The sequence below is a fragment of the Ctenopharyngodon idella genome, chromosome 7 (genome assembly GCF_019924925.1).
Source record: "Ctenopharyngodon idella isolate HZGC_01 chromosome 7, HZGC01, whole genome shotgun sequence".
Classification (NCBI taxonomy): Eukaryota; Metazoa; Chordata; class Actinopteri; order Cypriniformes; family Xenocyprididae; genus Ctenopharyngodon; species Ctenopharyngodon idella.
Genome location: NC_067226.1, coordinates 2,140,679 through 2,162,320, shown reverse-complemented (window position 1 = coordinate 2,162,320; position 21,642 = coordinate 2,140,679). Strand labels below are relative to the sequence as shown.

The 21,642-nt window shown below is 37.4% G+C and overlaps 1 protein-coding gene across 1 annotated transcript in view; it reads right to left on the bottom strand.

Moving 5' to 3' along the window:
• The window catches only part of LOC127515583 (DNA polymerase nu-like), a 48,106-nt gene that overhangs the window by 24,676 nt on the left and 1,788 nt on the right, over positions 1–21,642 (bottom strand). The window contains exons 4-5 of the mRNA XM_051899407.1: positions 20,618–20,728; positions 17,370–17,435 (exon numbers count right to left, since the gene is read on the bottom strand). Of these exons, the coding sequence (XP_051755367.1) occupies positions 17,370–17,435; positions 20,618–20,728 (177 nt within the window). The remainder of the gene's footprint in view (positions 1–17,369; positions 17,436–20,617; positions 20,729–21,642) is intronic.

The window sequence follows — 21,642 nt, the reverse complement described above, 5'->3', positions numbered from 1 at the left end:
CAATAATGAAAACAATTGTGCTGCTTAATATTTTTGTGGAAATCATGATACATTTTTCAGGAATCTTTGATGAATGTAACTTTTGAACTCTATTGTAGATGGGCATAATACCAACTGAATAATTAACCTGTAATGTTAAAAAAGTATATGTAGAAATTAACACTACCCAAGATGAATAAATGCTGTAAAAGTATTGTTCATTAAGAATTCATTTAATTTTTGCTGTTGCATTAATCAAAAACATTAGCCTACAGTATATGCATTATAAAAGCACTAGACAAAGGTGGTCAGTCTCACAGCATCACAATCCAAAATCATGATGATGAGAATGCCACATTTTACAAATGCTTTTATTGAAAGTGACTTGAAAGAATGAAGAATAAAACACAAGCAATTCATCCCAACGAGGCAATAACATGAGAAGTCCTGCAATACAAGGCCCGGGAACTGCTCCGAAATGTACAGGCTAGAGCAAAGATGAAAGTTAGAGAGAATGACACAAGAGAAAGAATAGAATTTCTACATCTAAGCTACTCTGGTGGGAATTCAGCTGCTGGCACTGTAAGGAAGAAGAAGAAACAGTTTACATTTCCAATAATGGTTCTTTAGCTCAGGGCTGCTGCCATCTGCTGGAGGGTTTGCATCACTGCAACTACCTCATCTTTACCGCAGTACACACCAACGCCCACACAGAAGATCATTATTACACACGGGGTGTTGGATGCTCATTAACTGACACAACGGGGGGTTGAAGCTGAAAGAAAAGATATGCAGTGAGAGTCTGTGTGCGTGTGCACATATTTGCTGTTCGAGGTGTGAGGTGGGGCAGTAACAGCGGGCCAGTAACGGCTGGAGAATCTGCTATATTGATTCAGAGGCTAAAGAGGTTTGGATGATTAATTAATTGAGCAATGTAAGCACAGAATTCATCAACCAGACCCTCAAAGACCTTCACAGAGTATAAAACACACACACACATTTCATATATATATATATATATATATATATGAAATTACCCTATGTTTCTGCACAGTTTCCGTGGCAACAAACCCTTCAATCACCCAGGCGATGGGCAAGATCCATTGCTATCCCACAGCGGCACCCTGTCGGCATGACAACACCGAAACATGCTGCCTCTGCTGTTTCTGAGGCTGAGTAAGAGATACAGTAGAGGCCTTGAACACACACTCATGCACTGTACAATATTCACACACCATAAGCTTATACAATGGCTTGCTTATAGAAGAAACTAACTCACTAACCTGCCTGTGAAACACCATAAACAGGGACTAAATTATCCTCAAAGCCTTACATATCTGAGTCATCATTTTGAGGTCTTCAAAGTGATTTTCCGCAGTCTTTGGTAAATTACTAAAATAGAACTATTCCTCCCTGTGGCCCAGCTTTAGAAAAAACGCAGCAAGATGAATGTGTTGATGCTTTGAGGCACAGATGTTTCTAAAGCCTGTGAGACAACAGAAAGCACAGTAAGATGTCCCTCATTCTCTCTCTCATTAGCACACTGTTGCCGTATGCCCTCTCCTCTCACTGTTGTTACTCGTCTGCTACTGTTTGTGTTGTGTGGCAAAAGCTTAATAAACACAGAAACTGAGCTCCATGCAGAAAAACAATTAACAGTGGCGCTTGTTGTTTTAGAGCTCATCAAACCAGGCACTGTGAAAATAATAACATAGACGTACATCTCATTGACTCTTAATGGGTTACTTCGGTTTGTAGAGCCTGGTTTGCTATAAAATGTTTTTGTTTCAACTCGCACTTGTTTGTAGTGAATAAACAGTATAAGTACTTTGTTAGTGCAGTCAGTCAGGCTTTGTTGAGGATTCCCTTTTGCACACTCCCCTGGAAAACAAAGGTGGAAAGATGATCAAATGCGTTGGTGTTCGAGCAAAATGCACAAACATGCATAAACACACCTGCGATGTGTGACCCATTTTTCTGATTTTCCACTGATGTCTTTCTTTGTAAAGTGACTCATCAAATATAGCATATAGACAGATCTGGCTGCAGATTTCAGAGTGTGAAAATCACTTTCTACAGGGGACCTTCAGGTCTGTCAAATTGAAGTGGGTGGTTTTTTCAGCTAAAGTTTTTAAAGCTAAATAAATGATTATGTAACTTAGCAGCTGCTCAATAGGCAAATGGTATTTGGTCCAGGGTTGCCAGGTTTGCATAACAAAACCAGCCCAATTGCTATTCAAAACCTGCCCAATCACAGCCAAAACTAGCCCAGTCACAGTCCGGGGTGGGGTGGCTTTAACCCACGGACACGGTGTAAAAGTAGCCCAATTGGCAACACTAATTTGGTCTTAGAGCTACACAAATGAAAAGAATGATTATTTGGGGAAGGAAACAGATGTATAGATGTGTAATACCTACCATTTAGACTGGAGATGTTTGAGTACTAAATTAATATGTAATGCTAATTAGTACTTCATTGATCTTTAGCTATATGAAAGTCCGGTAACAATTAACAGCACCCAACTCTACTAACACAGTTACATGAGGTCGGTGGATCGCTGGAATAATAGTAATAATGATATTGAAGGGTTAGTTCACCCAAAAATAAAAATTCTGTCATTAATTACTCGCCGTCATATCTTTTTCAAACCCGTAAGATCTTCGTTCATCTTCTGAAAACAGATTAAGATATTTTTGATGAAATCCGAGAGGTTTCTGAACCACATACTTTTTGTGTGCAAAAAAAGTAAACATGGTGCAGCGCTCCCGGGTTCTACGTCAGAACGCAAACTCATTATTGGCCAGCTCCTGCGTCAGCACCACATGCATACTCATGTGAACAGCGTCGGCCAATACTGAGTCAGCGTTCTGACATAGAACTCGGAAGCGCTGCACTGTGTTTACTACGTCAACAGCATAGGAGAATGACATGGAAGAGAAGAAATTGTTGAATAAAGTCATTATTTTTCTTTTGTTTTTGCACACAAAAAATATTCTCGTCACTTCATAACATTAAGGTTGAACCGCTATAGTCACGTGGACTATTTTAACTATGTCTTTACTACATTTCTGGGCCTTGAATATGGCCTATGTGTGGTTCAGAAACCTTTCAGATTTCATCAAAAATATCTTAATTTGTGCTCCGAAGATGAAAGAAGGTCTTAGGGGTTTGGAACGACATGAGGGTGAGTAATTAATGACAGAAAGTTCATTTTTGGGTGAACTAACCCTTTAATAATAAATGCTGGACCAATAAAATGGTAAAATTAAGATTAGACCTAATATACGATATCATTATAGTTATCAGAGTCAAAATTCTGTAACTATAATTTATTCTATTCCACACATGTGATGCACCAACATGTTTCAAGTATGGATGGATATATTTATTTATTGTTTTATACCAGACGTCTTTAACCTTGCTCCTGGGGACCTACTGTCTGGCAGAGTTTAGTCAAAGCCACTGGAAGGCAAGCCTGCAACCTTTAGCCAAAAAAGCATAACAGCTAATGCTAACGCTGTGGCTTTGTCGGTACGCAGGAAAGGAGACTAGAGGCCTTTTTTTTTTTTTTAATGGATGTCAATGGAGAAGAGGCTTTACTACACTGAATAAACCGCTTTTGTGAGGAAATGGCTTATCATTTAATGAAACGACTGCCTGTCCACTAATCTTCAACATGTTTTATGCTAAACAATACTTTTGTTTGGAACGATATGTAGATTTTACTATGATAAAAAGGTTATTTTATAAGACAAGGCAGGGAAGGGAATGTCCAGACAGGTAGGACTCATTTATGGCATTACCATAGTATTTAAAAGTAATAATATTGAGTGATATTGTATACTGTCTAAAGAAAGTAAAAAAATACAGATGTTTTCTTTCTTTGGCTTTCAGGTTTTACCAGTTATGATAACTTGCATTGTAATGACTATTATGTATGCATATATGACACTGATATTATGCATAATGAATAGAGAGAAAATGAATAATTTAATTATAAATATTGTTACATTGTATGTTTAATGAAAATAAAAAATGAAGTGTTCTTTCTATCGCTACCAGGTTAGACTTGCATTGTCATGATTTATGACTGCTGTGTGCCTAATAATGATGATATAATGCTTTTTAATGAATGAAGGTAAGTAAATACATAATGAATTAATTAAATATGTATTAAATTACAATTAAGTTTTGGTGTAATCGTAAATGTAGTTTAAGCGCCCTGTAGTGACTAATTTGCAGCCAATAGAGATATTTGCGCTGTTTTTTCCCACAGTAAAGCACATTCCACAAACATTGCAGTCCTACTGTGTTTACTAGTGATATAACACCAAATACAGAACATTTATTTACAAGACCAATGTGCTAATCCACAAGAAATTTATTAACGTAAACTGTAACTGACTGTCATAAAACTTTGAACGACAAGCACTGATGTCACTGAAATTATGATAGACTGAAGTGCCTCACGTAATCCAAGTTAGCCGTTACTCTTTCTCCAATGGTAGGAGATACAGACCCTCTCATCTTCCCAATAATAAGACAATCTCTGGTTTAGTTCCAACTTCGTTTCACTAGAAAATCAAGTCACATTTTGTTTAAAAATTACAAGTAAAAAAAATATTAAAAATAAAACATGCATGGATGAAACAGTCACAATAAGATCAATAACATGCATTTAGAAAATAGATAGGGTGAAATTTTATTTTATGCCAACTTAAACAGAGAGGTCTGTATATTACAAACTTTCTGTCTCCATTTAAAGGCCACAGCTCATACAAATTAAGATATTTTTGATAAGTCCGATGGCTCAGTGAGGCCTGCATTGACAGCAAGTTAATTTACACTTTCAAACGCCCAGAAAGGTACTAAAGTTATATTTAAAACAGTTCATGTGACTACAGTGGTTGAACCGTAATGTTATGAAGCGACGAGAATACTTTTTGTGCGCCAAAAAAACAAAATAACGACTTTATTCAACAATATCTAATAACGGCCGATTTCAAAACACTGCTTCATGAAGCTTCGAAGCTTTACGAATCTTTTGTTTCGAATCAGTGGTTCGGAGCGCGTATCAAACTGCCAAAGTCACGTGAACCATTGAAATTTCAAACACTTATGACGTAACGAAGCCTCGTTTACTGAAATCATGTGACTTTGGTGCTCCACTGATTCGAAACAAAAGATTCATTAAGCTTCGAAGCTTCATGAAGCAGTGTTTTGAAATCGCCCATCACTAGATATTGTTGAATAAAGTCATTATTTTGTTTTTTGGCGCACAAAAAGTATTCTTGTCACTTCATAATATTAAGGTTGAACCACTGTAGTCACATGAACTGTTTTAAATATATCTTTAGTACCTTTCTGGGCGTTTGAAAGTTTAAATAAACTTGCTGTCAATGCAGGCCTCACTCATTTTATCAAAAATATCTTAATGTGTGTTCCGAAGATGAACGAAGGTCTTACGGGTGTGGAACGACATGAGGGTGAGTAATTAATGACAGAAATTTCATTTTTGGGTGAACTAACCCTTTAATGCAGACAGGACATTTCTCAAAGTTGATGCCAAGTGTTCATGAAATGTTGACAGAGCACTTCAGAAAGATCTCTGCGATGCATAGCGCAGTCAGTGAAGAGAGATGACAGTATTGTGCTGAGTACAGAATATTCTCAAGATGCGCGTGCGTGTGTGTGTGTGTGTGGGGGGGGGGCAAACATGGCACACATCTCTTTATCTAACACACAAATGTATTCCTGCCTGCTCTCTGTTTCAGAGGAAAATTTAATCAGCTCACACACATACACAGTGAGTCACACACCCTGAAGCAGTGTTATTACACACATCCCTGTGATGCTTTGGTACAGTCAACTTCAAATGACTAGAGGAAAGCCATACATCACTCAGATGCAACACCCACCACAACACTGACTCACCGAATGGAAACTCTTCACATATGGAGAGAATTAGTTCTCATGTTTATTTGAGTTTGTCTAATTGCACTGTGAAAACACCCTGAGAGAGTGTTTAAATGGTAAGCATTGAATAATGAAAAAAGCAAAGCTATTCTGAACATCGCATGATTTTCAGGACCATATTATATATATATATATATATATATATATATATATATATATATATATATATATAGTCCTAAAAATCATGTGATACGAACAGTAAAAAGACAGAAAGAAGAGACAAAGAAATCAAGATGAAAGTGAAGACTTCTGTCCTTATTCTGCTGTTCTTTGGTGTGATTGTCCAAGGAGTCCGTGTTTGTCTCTGGATGGAATAGAAATGTCTGGCCGTCTGTTCAAGAACACTTGCGGGATTCTGATCCAAAGGCAGCTCATTTTTTGTTATGACTCTAAAGCCTGCAAAAGCTTTGCCTTAAGCAAATCTGTATTAAAGTTGAAAAGAGTTGCTGCCAGCCTGCTTCATTTGTGCCTAGGCAGATTTGTGTGCGTGTTCATAGACAAAGGGGATGTGAGAAGAAAAAAAAAGCAAGAAAGAAAGTGCGAGTGTGTGTGTTACAGAAAGATACCAGCACAAGGCAGCCGCCCCCTCTGCAGCATAGCAGAAACAGCATTCAAGTTTCACCAATAGCAGGAAGAGAATCACAAAACATTGAATATACATCCCAAAAACGTCTAATGGACAAATAAAATCCCGAGAATACTGGTTGTGAGTTTTAGACATGCCACAAAAAATGCACAACCTATTGATTGGACATGACTTTGGCTATCCCTAACAGCCCTAGCTGTTAATAGACCACTAAGCCAAATAATACAGCGAAAAATACCACACACACACTACCGTTCAAAAGTATGGGGTCAGTAATATTCTTGTTTTGTTTTTGAAAGTCTCTTATGCTCACCGAGGCTGCATTTCTTTGATCAAAAATACAGTAAAAACAGTACAATTGTAAAATATTATTATAATTTAATACATTTTAAAATTAAGTTTATTCCTGTAATGGCAAAGCAACAGTCATTCAGCAGTCATTACTACAGTCTTCAGTGTCACATGATCCTTCAAATTTGCTGACTTGGTGCTCAAGAAACATTTAATTCTCATACAACAACAACAACAACAACAACAACAACAACAACAACAACAACAACAACAACAACAACAACAACAACAACAACAACAACAACAATTTGTTACATTTATATAGTGCTTTTCTCTGCACGTAAAGTACTTTACTTATGGAAGGGGAGAATCTCCTCAACCACCGCCAATGTGCAGCATCCACCTGGATGATGCGATGGGAGCCATACTGCACCAGAACACCCACCACACACCAGCTTATTGGTGGAGAGGAGATGGAGTGATGAAGCTAACCAGTATATATATGGGGATGATTAGGAGGCCATGATGAAGGACAGAATCCAACGGGCAAATATGACTGGGATGCCGGGGTTATACCCCTACTCTTTTTCCAAGGATATGCTGGAATATTTTAATGACCACAGAGAGTCAGGACCTCGGTTTTACATCTCATCCAAAGGATGGTGCTTATTGACAGTGTCCCCATCACTATACTGGGGTGTTAGGACACATACGGACCACAGGGTGAGCACCCACTGCTGTCAGTTACACCTCTTCCAGCAGCAACCTAGTTTTCCCAGGAGGTCTCACATCCAAGTACTGACCAGGCTCAACACTGCTTAACTTCAGTGGGCAATCAGTCTTGGGCTACAGGGTGATGGCTGCTGTCTCTTCCATGTTAAAACAGTTGTGCTGTGTAACATTTTTTTTTTTTTTTTTAGGATTCTTTGATGAATAGAAAGTTCAAAATAACAGCATTTATGTGAAATCTAAATACATACAAAGCTTTACTAACATTTAGCATTTGAATAAGCGCTCACAAAATACACAGACATGGACTACAACACAAAAATCAGCTATGAAAAAATGTGATTCTAATCCTCCTTAAATCCAGATTGTCTGAAAGCTTCTGAATTAGACTTGCTTATGAAGGATTTTGAAAGAGTAAGAGCAAGAAAAGAAGTAAAGAAAAATATGAAAGGCAAAAGTGTAGGGGCAGGGTCAAAAAATGGTCTTCGGGGGTGGTGGACGAACACGGTCATCCACACACAATGTACCCAACTGTGAGCCCAGTTAGGACATCCTAGGTGTATGACTTTCTTCTTTCAGATGAATACAATCAGAGTTATATTAATAATCACCCTGATGCTGCCAAGCTTTATAATGGCAGTGCACGGAAACCACGTTTGAAGCTCAAAAATGTGCATCCATCCACCATAAACGCACTCCACACAGCTGCGGGGGGTTAATAAAGGCCTTTTGAAGCGATGCGTTTGTGTAAAAAATAATATCCATATTTAACATGTTATAAAGTAAAATAACTAGCTTCCGCCAGACCGCCTTCCATATTCAACTTACGAAGAAAGTGTAACGCCTCCCACAGTTCAAAACGCTTACACAACGTCAGTTATGCTTTTTTTTTTTTTTTTTGTAAGTGGAATACAGAAGGTGGTCTTTTGGAAGCTAGTTATTTTACTTTATAACGTGTTAAATATTGATATTTTATATGGATAACATTAAATATGGATAACACAAACGCATCGCTTCACTTCAAAAGGCATTTATTAAACCCCCCGGAGCTGTGTGGAGTATGTTTATGATGGATGGATGCACTTTTTTTTTCAAGCTTCAAACAGGTGGTTTGTAATATCTGCTCAAATGCAGATGTTTATAATGTGCTAAACAGTAATTTAGTTTCTAAAATATAAAATGTTTTGTACTGTATGATAATACATAAAGAATGTGTCTAAAACAAAATCATGTTTTGTTATGAGTGAGTAATATTAGTGATTGCTAATGTAATAACATAATATCTTCTGATATCAGCATGCTCACAGTTATATATATATATATATATATACACCGATCAGGCATAACATTATGACCACCTTCCTAATATGGTGTTGGTCCCCATTTTGCTGCCAAAACAGCCCTGACCCGTCGAGGCATGGACTCCAGTAGACCCCTGAAGGTGTGCTGTGGTATCTGGCACCAAGATGTTAGCAGCAGATCCTTTAAGTCCTGTAAGTTGCGAGGTGGGGCCTCCATGGATCGGAATTGTTTGTTCAGCTCATCCCACAGATGCTCGATTGGATTGAGATCTGAGGAATGTGGAGGCCAAGGTTAACATCTCAAACTCACTGTTGTGCTCCTCAAACCATTCCTGAACCATTTTTGCTATGTGGCAGGGTGCATTATCCTGCTGAAAGAGGCCACAGCCACCAGAGAATACTGTTTCCATGAAAGGGTGTACATAGTCTGCAACAATGCTTAGGTTGGTGGTACGTGTTAAAGTAACACCTACATGGATGGCAGGACCCAAGGTTTCCCAGCAGAACATTGCCTAAAGCATCACACTGCCTCCGCCGGCTTGCTTTCTTCCCATAGTGCATCATGGTGCCATGTGTCCCCCAGGTAAGCGACGCATACGCACCTGGCCATCCACGTGATGTAAAAGAAAACATGATTCATCAGACCAGGCCACCTTCTTCCATTGCTCTGTGGTCCAGTTCTGATGCCTGCGTGCCCACTGTTGGCGCTTTTCGTGGGGGACAGGGGTCAGCATGGGCACCCTGACTGGTCTGTGGCTATACAGCCCCATACGCAACAAACTGCGATGCACTGTGTATTCTGATACCTTTCTATCAGAACCAGAATTAACTTCTTGAGCAATTTGAGCTACAGTAGCTCATCTGTTGGATCGGACCACACAGGCCAGCCTTCGCTCCCCACGTGCATCAATGAGCCTTGGCCGCCCATGACCCTGTTGCCGGTTCACCACTGTTCCTTCCTTGGACCACTTTTGATAGATACTGAGCACTGCAGACAGGGAACACCCCACAAGAGCTGCAGTTTTGGAGATGCTCTGACCCAGTTGTCTAGCCATCACAATATGGCCCTTGTCAAACTCACTCAAATCCTTACGCTTGCCCATTTTTCCTGCTTCTAACACATCAACTTTGAGGACAAAATGTTCAGTTGCTGCCTAATATAACCCACCCAATAACAGGTGCCGTGATGAAGAGATAATCAGTGTTATTCACTTCACCTGTCAGTGGTCATAATGTGATGTCTGATTGGTGTGTGTGTATGTATTTTATTTATATTATATATATATATATATATATATCTATCTATCTATCAGTGACATGCAGTGGTGTTCTGAAATGAGGCACATTTTTTAATTTATGAATCAAATGTAAATTCATGTGCATTACTCTTAACGTTGACACATCTTCCTTGTTAAATGAACATTACATTACATCAATAAAGAAAAAAAGAAATCAAATACAATTCTATTTTGTAATTTTACATTAACAATGTAATGTTCTATTTATCAAAACCAAGTCAATCTCATCAAGTTAGTGTTTTAAGCTATAACCGTCTCATGTTTTTCCTAACACAAAACTAATTATACAACTTAAATAAGGGGGATTCAGTTTGCCTAACAGATTAAGAAGGAAAAGATGCTCACCAAATGAATCAACTATTATTTTATACACCCATGACAACAAAAATAATTATCACCACAAAAAGAAAATACAAGAAAAAGACAATCAATCACATTATACAAAACAATGTAATGGATAGGTGCATTGCAAAAATTGGGCATTAGGTTGCACAGTTCAATAATGTGAAAATGGATGTGTGTGTGAGAGTCTTATCTGAGGGTACAAAGTTCATCAAACAATGTCCAAAGTTGAAGTTGTCCCTTAGCCGATGAATAATCCAACTATTGGTGATGAATTCACTCCAAACAACAACATTTCTCAATCTCCAGACTCTTGCCAATCGGGTACAGCCATAGGTAAGCCAAAAGCCACAAGCTTTCATCCATCTGGGCTTTGAATCCATATTTAGCTCTCAACATGCGGTGTTAAAGTCACCGATAAAGGGTCCTTTTTAAGTTGAGCTTGAAATGGAACATTTCCCAACCAGGACATAGCACAAATGCAGTCAAGCCATGCTTTCTACTGCTGCTACTCTGCTAACCTCCTCTACTGACCCACCTTTACTTAAGTAGCTCATTTAGGCACCATAGCACCCCTAGCAGTGAGGAAGAAAACTGCAGACAAAAGACTTAGTAACCGTCTTGTCTGTTACAAAGCATTTCTACGTTCATTCCAAAATAATAACTAAAGGCTGTAACAATTTAAACAATATATTTCATTTGTGTATTGATGTTTTTCTTTTTAATAGTCAACTTAGGCTATTTTGGATCATCAGTCATGCTCCGTAAACACCGTCTGTCACAGACACGAAGATGTATTTTTAATTTCACCAAGCTGATTGCACTAAAACCCCCCGCAATCATCATGTTTTCAGTCCATTTCAAGTTTGATTTTGACGTGACATAAAGCAGTGATATCTAACTGGGTGATCTGTTTACTTACTTTTCAATTAGTCTTCCCATTGACGCCATCATTTCTTTATTCAAACTGACGCACGGAACGTGCACGTAAACAAGAGGTGGGATTTATTGCACAAACCAATCACATCCAATCATAGTGCGATGGAGACATTGCCTCCTCTCACGTGACTTTCCCCCATTCATTCTCAATTACCCCCCACAAAACCCACCGCACGTTATAGGGGGTCAAATGGTTTTCTATTAGTGGAAAGGGAGGCATGACTCCTGCTGTAACTTTACCTGCGGGTGTCGCTGTTGGGCAGTGTTCCTTTAGAAATATGAGTGACTTGTGCTCTTTTTAATGTCATAATTTGTAATATTTGTGTTGTTTTATATGTAATATGGATTATTTTCTCATCCTATTTTTTATTTTTTTTTGAGGTGGCACTGCCTCCCTTGCATCCTCGGAGGAAATGCCCCTGATATATATATATATATATATATATAGATAGATAGATTTTTTTTTTTAGTGACCAGATGCCTGCACCACAGATGAGTCCTGCTGACACAAACTTTCATATGAGTCTCTTCAAACTATTTTTCTTTGAGAGCGCTGTACCTACATCAGCAAGTTCAACTACACTGGACTGAGATAAACATGGTAAAACAAGCTCACTACTCATGGTGGGCTTGTTTTTTTCTTCAGTGTATAACAAATAGCCTTAAAAAAACAAAAACAAAAAAAACACACACACACTGGACATGCCAGGTATGTTTGCTTATTTCTCCAGTTGAACAGGAACTGTTTCAGGAATGACAAAGTTGTGTGACTCTGTGCTCAATAATATGACTTTGACCTAATTATATATACAGTGGTGGTCAGAATTATTGGCACCCTTGGTAAATATGATCAAAGATGACTATAAAAATAAATCTGCATTGTTTATCCTTTTGATCTTTATTTCACAAAATTAGCAAAAATCTAACCTTTCATTGAAGGAAAAGAATTGAAAGTGGGGGCAAAAAAAAAAAAAAAAAAAAAAAATCACATTATGAAAAAAATGTTTTTCTCCAAAATATGTTGGCCACAATTATTGGCACCCCTAGAATTTTTTTATGAGTAAAATATCTCTGAAGTATATTCCCATTCATATTTAAATTTTTTTTAGCACACCAGGGTGATCATGAACATGAAATTGTCCAACCATGACTTCCTGTTCCACAGGAGTATAAACATGAGGAAACACAAAAGCCAAATTCCCTTAATCATTCATCACAATGAGATAAAACAAAGAATATAGTTCTGATGTGCAGCAAAAGATTGTTGAGCTTCACAAAATAGAAAGTGGCTGTAAGAAAATAGCTAAAGCATTGAAAATCCCCATTTCCACCATCAGGGCAATAATTAAGAAGTTCCTAAACTAAAGATGTTTCAAATCTGCCTGGAAGAGGACGTGTGTCTAAATTGTCCTAATGCGCAGTGAGGAGGAGAGTTTGAGTGGCCAAAGACTCTCCAAGGATCACAGCTGGAGAATTGCAGAGATTAGTTGAGTCTTGAGTCTCAGAAAGCCTAAAAATGATCAAACAGCACCTACATCCCCACAAGTTGTTCGGCAGGGTTTCAAGAAAAATCCTCTGGCTGGAACTTCAAACGGGGCCAGCTTCTATGGTCAGATAAAAAAAAAAAAGCTTTTTGGAAGCAAACCCACTAGATGGGTTTGGTGCACACGTGGATAAAAAGTACCCCATGCCCACAGATAAATATACTGCTGGATTTTTAATGTTGTAGGCCTATTTTTCTGCTGGAGGTCCTGGACATCTTGTTCAGATATATGGTATCATGGATTCTATCAAATACCAACAGATAAAAGAAATCAAAACCTGACCGCTTTTGCTAGAAATCCAATAATGGGCCGTGGTTGGCTCTTCCATCAGGACAATGATCCAAAACAAACATCAAAATCAACACAAAAATGTGTCACTGAGAACAAAATGAAGCTTCTGCCATGGCCATCCCAGTCCCCTGACCTGAACCCTCAAGAAAATGAGTGGAGTGAACTGAAGAGAAGAAGCACCAACATGGAGCTGGGAATCTGAAGGATCTGGAGAGATTCTGCATGAAGGAATGGTCATCTTCCATCAATGAAAGGTTAGAATTTTGCTAATTTTATGAATTAAAGATAGGATAAAAGGATAAACAATGCAGATTTATTTTTACAGTCATCTTTGATTATATTTACCAAGGGTGCCAATAATTCTGACCACCACTGTATATTATATATATATATATATATATATATATATATATATATATTATATTATAATGTTGTTAATAAAATACAATTAAAAAAGCCATTCTTCTGATCTCCTCACATTCTTTCTTTGTCCCAGCTCCATTGACATCGAAAGGCCCATTAGGGGAGAGTCTTTGTTTTCCCTGGTGTGAAACACTCAATATTCATGATGATTCACGCCTCCTCACATACAGTCTTTCTGACACAAAATTTGTCTTACAAATTTAAATAAATGTATTGTTTTATGTGAATGAGTGCTCAGGAGGATTTTCACATCATTTTGGAGTATAAATTAGTGATCGACCGATATTGATTTTTTAGAACTGATACCGATAATTTTTGTGTTTATGTGCCCGACAACCGAAATGCAGAACCGATATTTATTTACTGTTATACTTCGTGTTTTTGACACGATTACAACACCACTGAACTGCACAAACCATTTTATTAATAACAATCTGTGACGAGCAGGGCGGACGAGAGCCGTGAGGGAACGGCCTCGAATCTCTCACGGAGGAGCTCCGGAAGCATAAAAGGGGAGCGACGACAGTGAAGGATGAGAGAGGACCAGGCCTGGACTTTATTTTATGTAACACAGTTCGTATATACGGGAAGAAGGAGGCGGGAACTGGCGAACATTCAACATAACTTTAATATTAAATAAACAAAGAACAAAACGAAAGTAATGCCGGCAGACCCTCACGGACGTCTGCCGGCCACACAAACATAATAAAACCATACAATAAAGTCCAGGCCTGGTCCTCTCTCGTCCTTCACTGTCGTCGCTCCCCTTTTATGCTTCCGGAGAGATTCGAGGCCAGTGCGACTCGCAGCTGATGCTCGTTATCACTCGCGTCACCGGCCTCGCGCCGTTCCCTCACGGCTCTCGCCCGCCCTGCTCGTCACACAATCACTCCCTCCTTGCATAGAAAACAAATCTTATTTATACACCAATAAATTTTGTTAATTTTAATCTTCATATTACAAAAATAATTTTAATTATAAAAAGCATCAGCAGCAACACTAATGTTAACAGTAAGCCAAATAAATGTAGAATGTCTAATGTTTTCAAATGGAGAAAATAAATTAAAGACAGGAATCACATCAACTTTGCAGAAATGTAATACTTCATTTTAAACTACAGTTTTAGTAGAGTTATAAGCTGTTTAATAGGCTAAAGAGTGAAGAATAATTCGCTGGATAATGTTAAATAACTGAATAATATTCTCTGGAATATTAGAATATAACAAACAAAACATCATATTTTATTGCATTTCTCAACTGGTATGTTATATCAGAATTATTAATAATGTTTTTGTCGTTCTAGATTATGAAATAATGCTGCTGACAAAGCGCTGTTTATCTATGCATTTACACAAACTGCGATCGCTCGTGGAGATAATAAATAATTAATTTCCACAGATTTGTGTTTACTTGGTTTACTTGTTTTATTAGCGAATTAATGGTTAAATAAACCAACGTTTATATAATTATGATGTTTTAAACAAGTGAATCTTGTTAAAAGTTACATTCGGTGGCCGTGCTGGAGCATTTCCTAAACAACCCGCTGAGTGAACAGCAAAATGCAGACGACTTCACGAGACTAATGATGAGCATGGACAACAGAGAGAGAATTAAATTCAGTGCTTTTTTTTTCCCAACATGTGCTCATCATGGCTGTATTATTTAATTCATGCAAAGTTACATCTTTATTTGGACACTCCGTGAGCTTGTCTCTATTTCTTAGAGACAAGCTGCATAAACTAGCTACATTTCAGGCATTTATGTAACACATCTAATTTGTGCATTAATGGCTGTTATGTTAAATAAAGTTTACTAATTACAGCAAAGCAGGTAAGTATACTTTACCTGTGCATGCCGTTGTCTCGTCTCCCCTCAGATGCGCTGTAATGGCAATCCTGCACGGAATTCTCAAAACACCCACATGATGGCGGCATTTATCGGTAAATCCGATATTACAAAACCCGATATGCTTAAATATCGGGGAAAACATCGGTAAATCGATATATCGGTCGATCTCTAGTAAATATTCTAGTCTACAAGAGCCAGTTATCAAAAGTCTTGTGAAAATAGGTTCAGTCTGTGTTTTATGGCCTTATTTCAGGGAATAAAAAAAAAAAAAAAAAAAGGATTTTTCACTAACCACGGATAAACAATTTTTAAACAAACTCATACATACATGATACTTCGATATTACCGTAGCAGACATAGTGCTGGACATAGTGTAGTCATATATAAAGTCATGAAAATATTTTAAGTTATTGAAAAAAACCACAAATGTCAAGGCATGTCAAAACATCTCCAGGGCCCCAAAAACACCTCAGACCGCAAAGGGTTACATACAGTTTTCAAACCAAAAACTTTTCAATGTGTAGTTAGCAGAATGAAAAATATTTTCAGAAAGTGAGCAAAGATCGCTGCCATTATAATTACTGAAGCTGTTAATTACAACACGAGGTACACAAAGCTGCACTCTTGCGAAAGCTCCCATTATATTCAATGAAGCTGTCTACGCTGTGCAATGAATCTCTTATTGACATTGTGTTTATACTTTGTTAGTTATAATGAAAATATTTACAAGCATGCAGAACTCATACAAACTCAGCGGTGTTGAGCAGATTCTGACACATTTGATTGGCCATTGCATTCACACGCTCAACAGATATGTCAGCGATTGGCTACAAAGCAGCCGTCTGTACCGGTATCATCACATTAAATGAATAGATACATCTTTGGTGGGACAAAGATCCATCTTGGTGGCCGTCAAAATATTTTCAATGAAGAAAAAACCCTGATGGTTTAATGACACAATATAAAACTAAACTCACCCACTGGAACAGGAAAAGAGAAGTATTAAAGCTGAACAGGAAATTGCAAAGTGAATTTCAGCTTTAACATCACAGTCATTCAGCATCATACTGTGTGAATGGGTACCCTGTCAGGATGCTCTCAATCTTCCCTAGACCGCAATTAAAGGCTGATGATTTTTCTTAATTCGTCCTAGCAACTAATGAAGCTCATTTATATGCTAGCTCATTGACAGAATTAATTTTTTAAATGCACTGGTTACAGTACAATACTCAGATGAATAAACCTCCAGAGGTGACTTGACTGAAATTAGTGTGAAGGAGACAGATCATTTATAAACGTATGTGACAAGCGTATGGTTTGAGGGATTTACTGAAGTCAAAAATAATGACAAGCACAATTATTCTAAAGAAAGAATGAATGACTTGATTGATGGATTGAAAATGCACCTGGAGGAAGCAGATATTGTTAAAGGACAATGTTCTCTTTGCGTGTGTAGTGTTGCAACTTGCAACAGTGTAAATTCTACATCAAGTGCACATTGGACCCTGAGACAAATCTAGAGATGAGCTATCTATCTGTCACAACAGAGAGAGAGAAGAAAGGGAGAGAGAGAATGGTACAATATAATGGGGCATCAAAGGGTTGTGTCAGATATTATTTTGTTCAAAATTTGGGTTGAGGGTTGTATTTTTTAAAATACAAACAGTGGGCATGTGGGTGTGTGCATGTGTGTGAAAGAGAAACAGAGCATGAAAAAATGCCTAGGAAAGTGAAGGAGAGAGAAAAAAAAAAAAAGAGGACGGATCAATAGTAAACCAGGCAAATGATAGAGAGTTGAAAGGTAAAAGGAGAAGCACTCACAGGATGTTTAGCAGATAGCCTGCCACTCACTGTACTTGTCTGATTCCATGTGGAAGAAATGTACGTCTAAGAAGCAGAGAAATAAAGAAAATAATTTATTAAACAATGACACTATTAGCTGTGGCAGGTCAAGTCATTTATTTATTAACAACATTCAAAAAACAGGCTGAAAAAGAAACAAACAAACAAAAAAATACTATACAGATAAATAAATGGAAAACATTGGATAAAACAAGTAAAATAAATAATTAAAAAAATAAAATAAAAATAATAAAAATGTATACTAAAGGATGGAGATAAGAAATACAACAGTACAATAAAAAGGCATGTTTTAGGGTGTTTTCACACTTGGTCCTTGTCAGGGGTCTGAGCGGGGTTCGCATGATTTTTGGCCAATATGTAAACGCTCCAAACAATTCCAGACCCCTTAAAAATGAACTGAACCGAGACCAACTCAGGAGGTCGTCTGAGTACGGTTCACTAAAAACGCAATCTGAACACAACCTGCTCTGGGCTCGCTTGATTTTTCCGTTCCAAAGTAGTTTGGTCATCAGATGCCTCCGTACAAATCAGCAGTTCATCATGGCTACGTCTTCTCTCAGGTCTCTACAAATTATTTGTTCACAACGTACACTTGTTTGTTGCGATTTTAACTGCTTCCCAACTGTGTAAGAGAGATGCGCCTGCATGCCTTGCCAGTTTAATTTTTTTTTATATATGGTTTTACAAGCGTGCACACCTAGCGCATGCGCAGAAAACCAGCTGTCACAGCGCTTGTACTAAACTGAACAATCTGTAGTGTCTTATTGCATTTAAAGTGTCAAAACACTCTAGGTTCACATAAACAGGCTTTGTCTTAAGTAAATGTATCTGGGAAAGAAATCACACATATTATATTATACAGGTGCTGGTCATATAATTAGAATATCGTGAAAAAATTAATTTTTTTATTGTAAATTATTTAAAAAAATGAAACTTTCATATATTCTAGATTCCCTACATGTAAAGTAAAACATTTCAAAAGTTTTTTTTTGTAAATTTGTTGATTAGAGCGTACAGCTAATGAAATTCCAAAATCCAGTATCTCAAAATATTAGAATATTTACATTTGAGTTTCATTAAATGACCATCCCTACAGTATAAAATCCGGGTATCTTTTGTTTTTTTAAACCACACTAATGGGGAAGACTGCTGACTTGGCAATGGTCCAGGAGACAATCATTGACACCCTCCACAAAGAGAGTAAGTCACAGAAGGTCATTACTGAATGGGGTGGCTGTTTACAGAGTGAAATATCAAAGCATATTAAATGCAAAGTTGACTGGAAGGAAGAAATTGGGTAGGCAAAGGTGCACAAGCAACAGGGATGACCGCAAGCTTGACAATACTGTCAAGTAAAGCCGATTCAAACACTTGGGAGAACTTCACAATGAGTAGAATGAAGCCGGAGTCAGCGCATCAAGAGTCACCACACTCAGACATCTTCAGGAAAAGGACTACCAAGCCACTTCTGAACCAGAGACAATGTCAGAAGCATCTTACCTGGGCTAAGGAGAAAAAGAACTGGACAGTGAACAGTGGTCGAAAGTCCTCTTTTCAGATAAAAGTAAATTTTGCATTTCATGTTGAAATCATGGTCCCAGAGTCTGAAGGAAGACTGGAGAGGCACAGAATCCAAGCTGCTTGAAGTCTAGTGTGAAGTTTCTGAAGTCAATAATGATTTGGGGGGGGGCGTGACGTCTGCTGGTGTTGGTCCATTGTGTTTTATCAAGTGCAAAGTCAATGCAGCCATCTTCCAGGAGATTTTGAAGCACTTTATGCTTCCATCTGCTGACAAGCTTTATGGAGATGCTGATTTCCTTTTCCAGCAGGACTTTAGCACCTGCCCACAGTGCAAAAACCACTTCCAAGTGGTTTGCTGACCATGATATTACTGTGCTTTATTGGCCAGCCAATATGCCTGACCTGAATCTATGGGATATTTTCAAGAGAAAGATGAGAAACAGTCGATCCAACAATATACAGATGATCTGAAGGCTCAATAGTGCCTCAGCAGTGCCACAGGCTGATCACTTCCATGCCACACTTCACTGATGCAGTAATTTGTGCTAGGAGCAAGTCATTTGCTGTAATATGTCCTGCCGATCAAGTATTGAGTGCACAAAAGAACATACTTTAAAGAACTTGAACTTTTCTGTTTTGCAAATCCATTTTTTGATTGATTTTAGGAAATATTCTAATATTTTGAAATACTGGATTTTGGACTTTCATGAGCTGTACGCTCTAATCATAAAAATTAAAAAAAAAAACTTTTGAAATGTTTTACTTTACATGTAGGGAATCTAGAATATATGAAAGTTTCATTTTTAAAAATAATTTATAATAAAAAAATGAACTTTTTGATGATATTCTAATTATATGACCAGCACCTGTATATTATCAGTATACTGGATCCATGCATTACTGTAGTTCTTAAACCTAATAAAACAATCAGTAGAATCACATTTTATTCATAAAGTGGAGAATATGCATTTTTATTTTTTCATTTGATTATTCAATTTCTTACTTGAATGCTGCTTTTAGGTATATCTACTATACATGGAAAATTTAAAGCAGTTTATTTCATTTGCATCTTTCTTTTATTGTATTTGTCCTTGTTTTTTTCTATGCTGATGTTATCATTGCCTTCTGCAATTAAAAAACATGATTCAAGAAAAACAATTCAAATAAATGTTGTTTACAAAGATGGATGTGTGATATACTGCAAGAATATGGATGTAATATTGCAATAAAATTTATATTTTTGTGCAAAAGATAAACAACTTAAGCTCATTCAAGAGCATTTGTAGCAATGTCGTTTTACAAAATAATAAATAATAATCTTTACAAACAAATTTCTTGGTTAGTGAGGCACATACAATGTAAGTGAATGGGATCAAATTCTGAAGGCCATAGGGTCAAGCCATCAAACACTGAACTGGACAAGATTCAAAAAGCAACAGTATGAACACAAAGAGGTCTGAGACCACATTCCTACTAAAGTGGACCAAAAAATGATCTGAGTCCTCTTTCAAGGACAGTGTGTGAACATAAAGAGAACTGGGTCCTTTTTCACTTGGTTCACCTCTTTGTCCACTTATAGGGGTCTGAGTTTGTTTGTTTTTTTTAAAGAGGACTCAAGTGTGAAAACTCCCTTAAAATCTAATTTTATATGGTTTGATTTCTTGTCTACATGTGAAATGTTTCACCTTGCTCGTACAAGACAAAATGCCATCCACAAATGCAGTCTTGATTTTGTGAATCTGTCTGTATTCCAGTATGATTTTGGGCAGTGGATGCAGCTTCTGTAGTTGTAATAGCTATAATAGAGTGCAGAAAAAACAATGAAAAGGGTCAATTAAAGGCACACTATGTAAATTTTCACCGCTAGAGGTTGCTTATTCAAAACAAAAGCGTAGCTTGATGACGCCTTGATTTTGCAGAATCATGGAAAGTGTTGTCTTCACGTCTACAGCCGGTGGAAAAGAATCGGCATGAGACTCGGGCAGAAATCATGTTCATAGATGAGATTATTAACATTACTGTAGTATGAAGCAGAGCAGGAGCAATTGCTAATGAATAGTGCTACTCTGCGTTTGCTCGGCAGCTGCTATGAGACACTTAATGCACACTGCAGTAAGCTAGATCGATATTAGGAATGGTAAAACATGGTACTCGCTGTAAATCAAGAAAACAAGATTTAAATAATATAACATGATTCGTTTTCTGTCAATGAATGTATCCATCCAAACAGTTACTCACCTGTCCAATAAAACATAATATATTAAAGCGTCTTTGGTGTTTCCACGGTTTCTACAAAATAAACCAAGGAAACCAAGGGTAACGCAGGTATGTCATTGATAGATGACACATGGACATGGTCCGTGCCCTGGTTATAATTGGGTATTTCTCTGGATTTAAACATTCTTGGAAACATTCGGGATAATGTAAATTACACAAGTCATCAAAATATATAACACTGTTCTATTGGTTTGTGGATATTTTAATCCAAAAAATCTTACATATTGTGCCTTTAAGCTGAATTATACAAAATAGATACACTCCACTTTTAATTTTTTTAGTGAGAGAATCAGACATCATGTGTCAAAAGGTGTGCTAGAGAAAATGATCTAAAACATTTAAAAGGATAAGATTTAAGAAAAACTTCTGTAGCCTATGAGCAATTTGACTTATGCTGCATACCTAAAAAATGTTGTGCATCAGGTAATCTGAG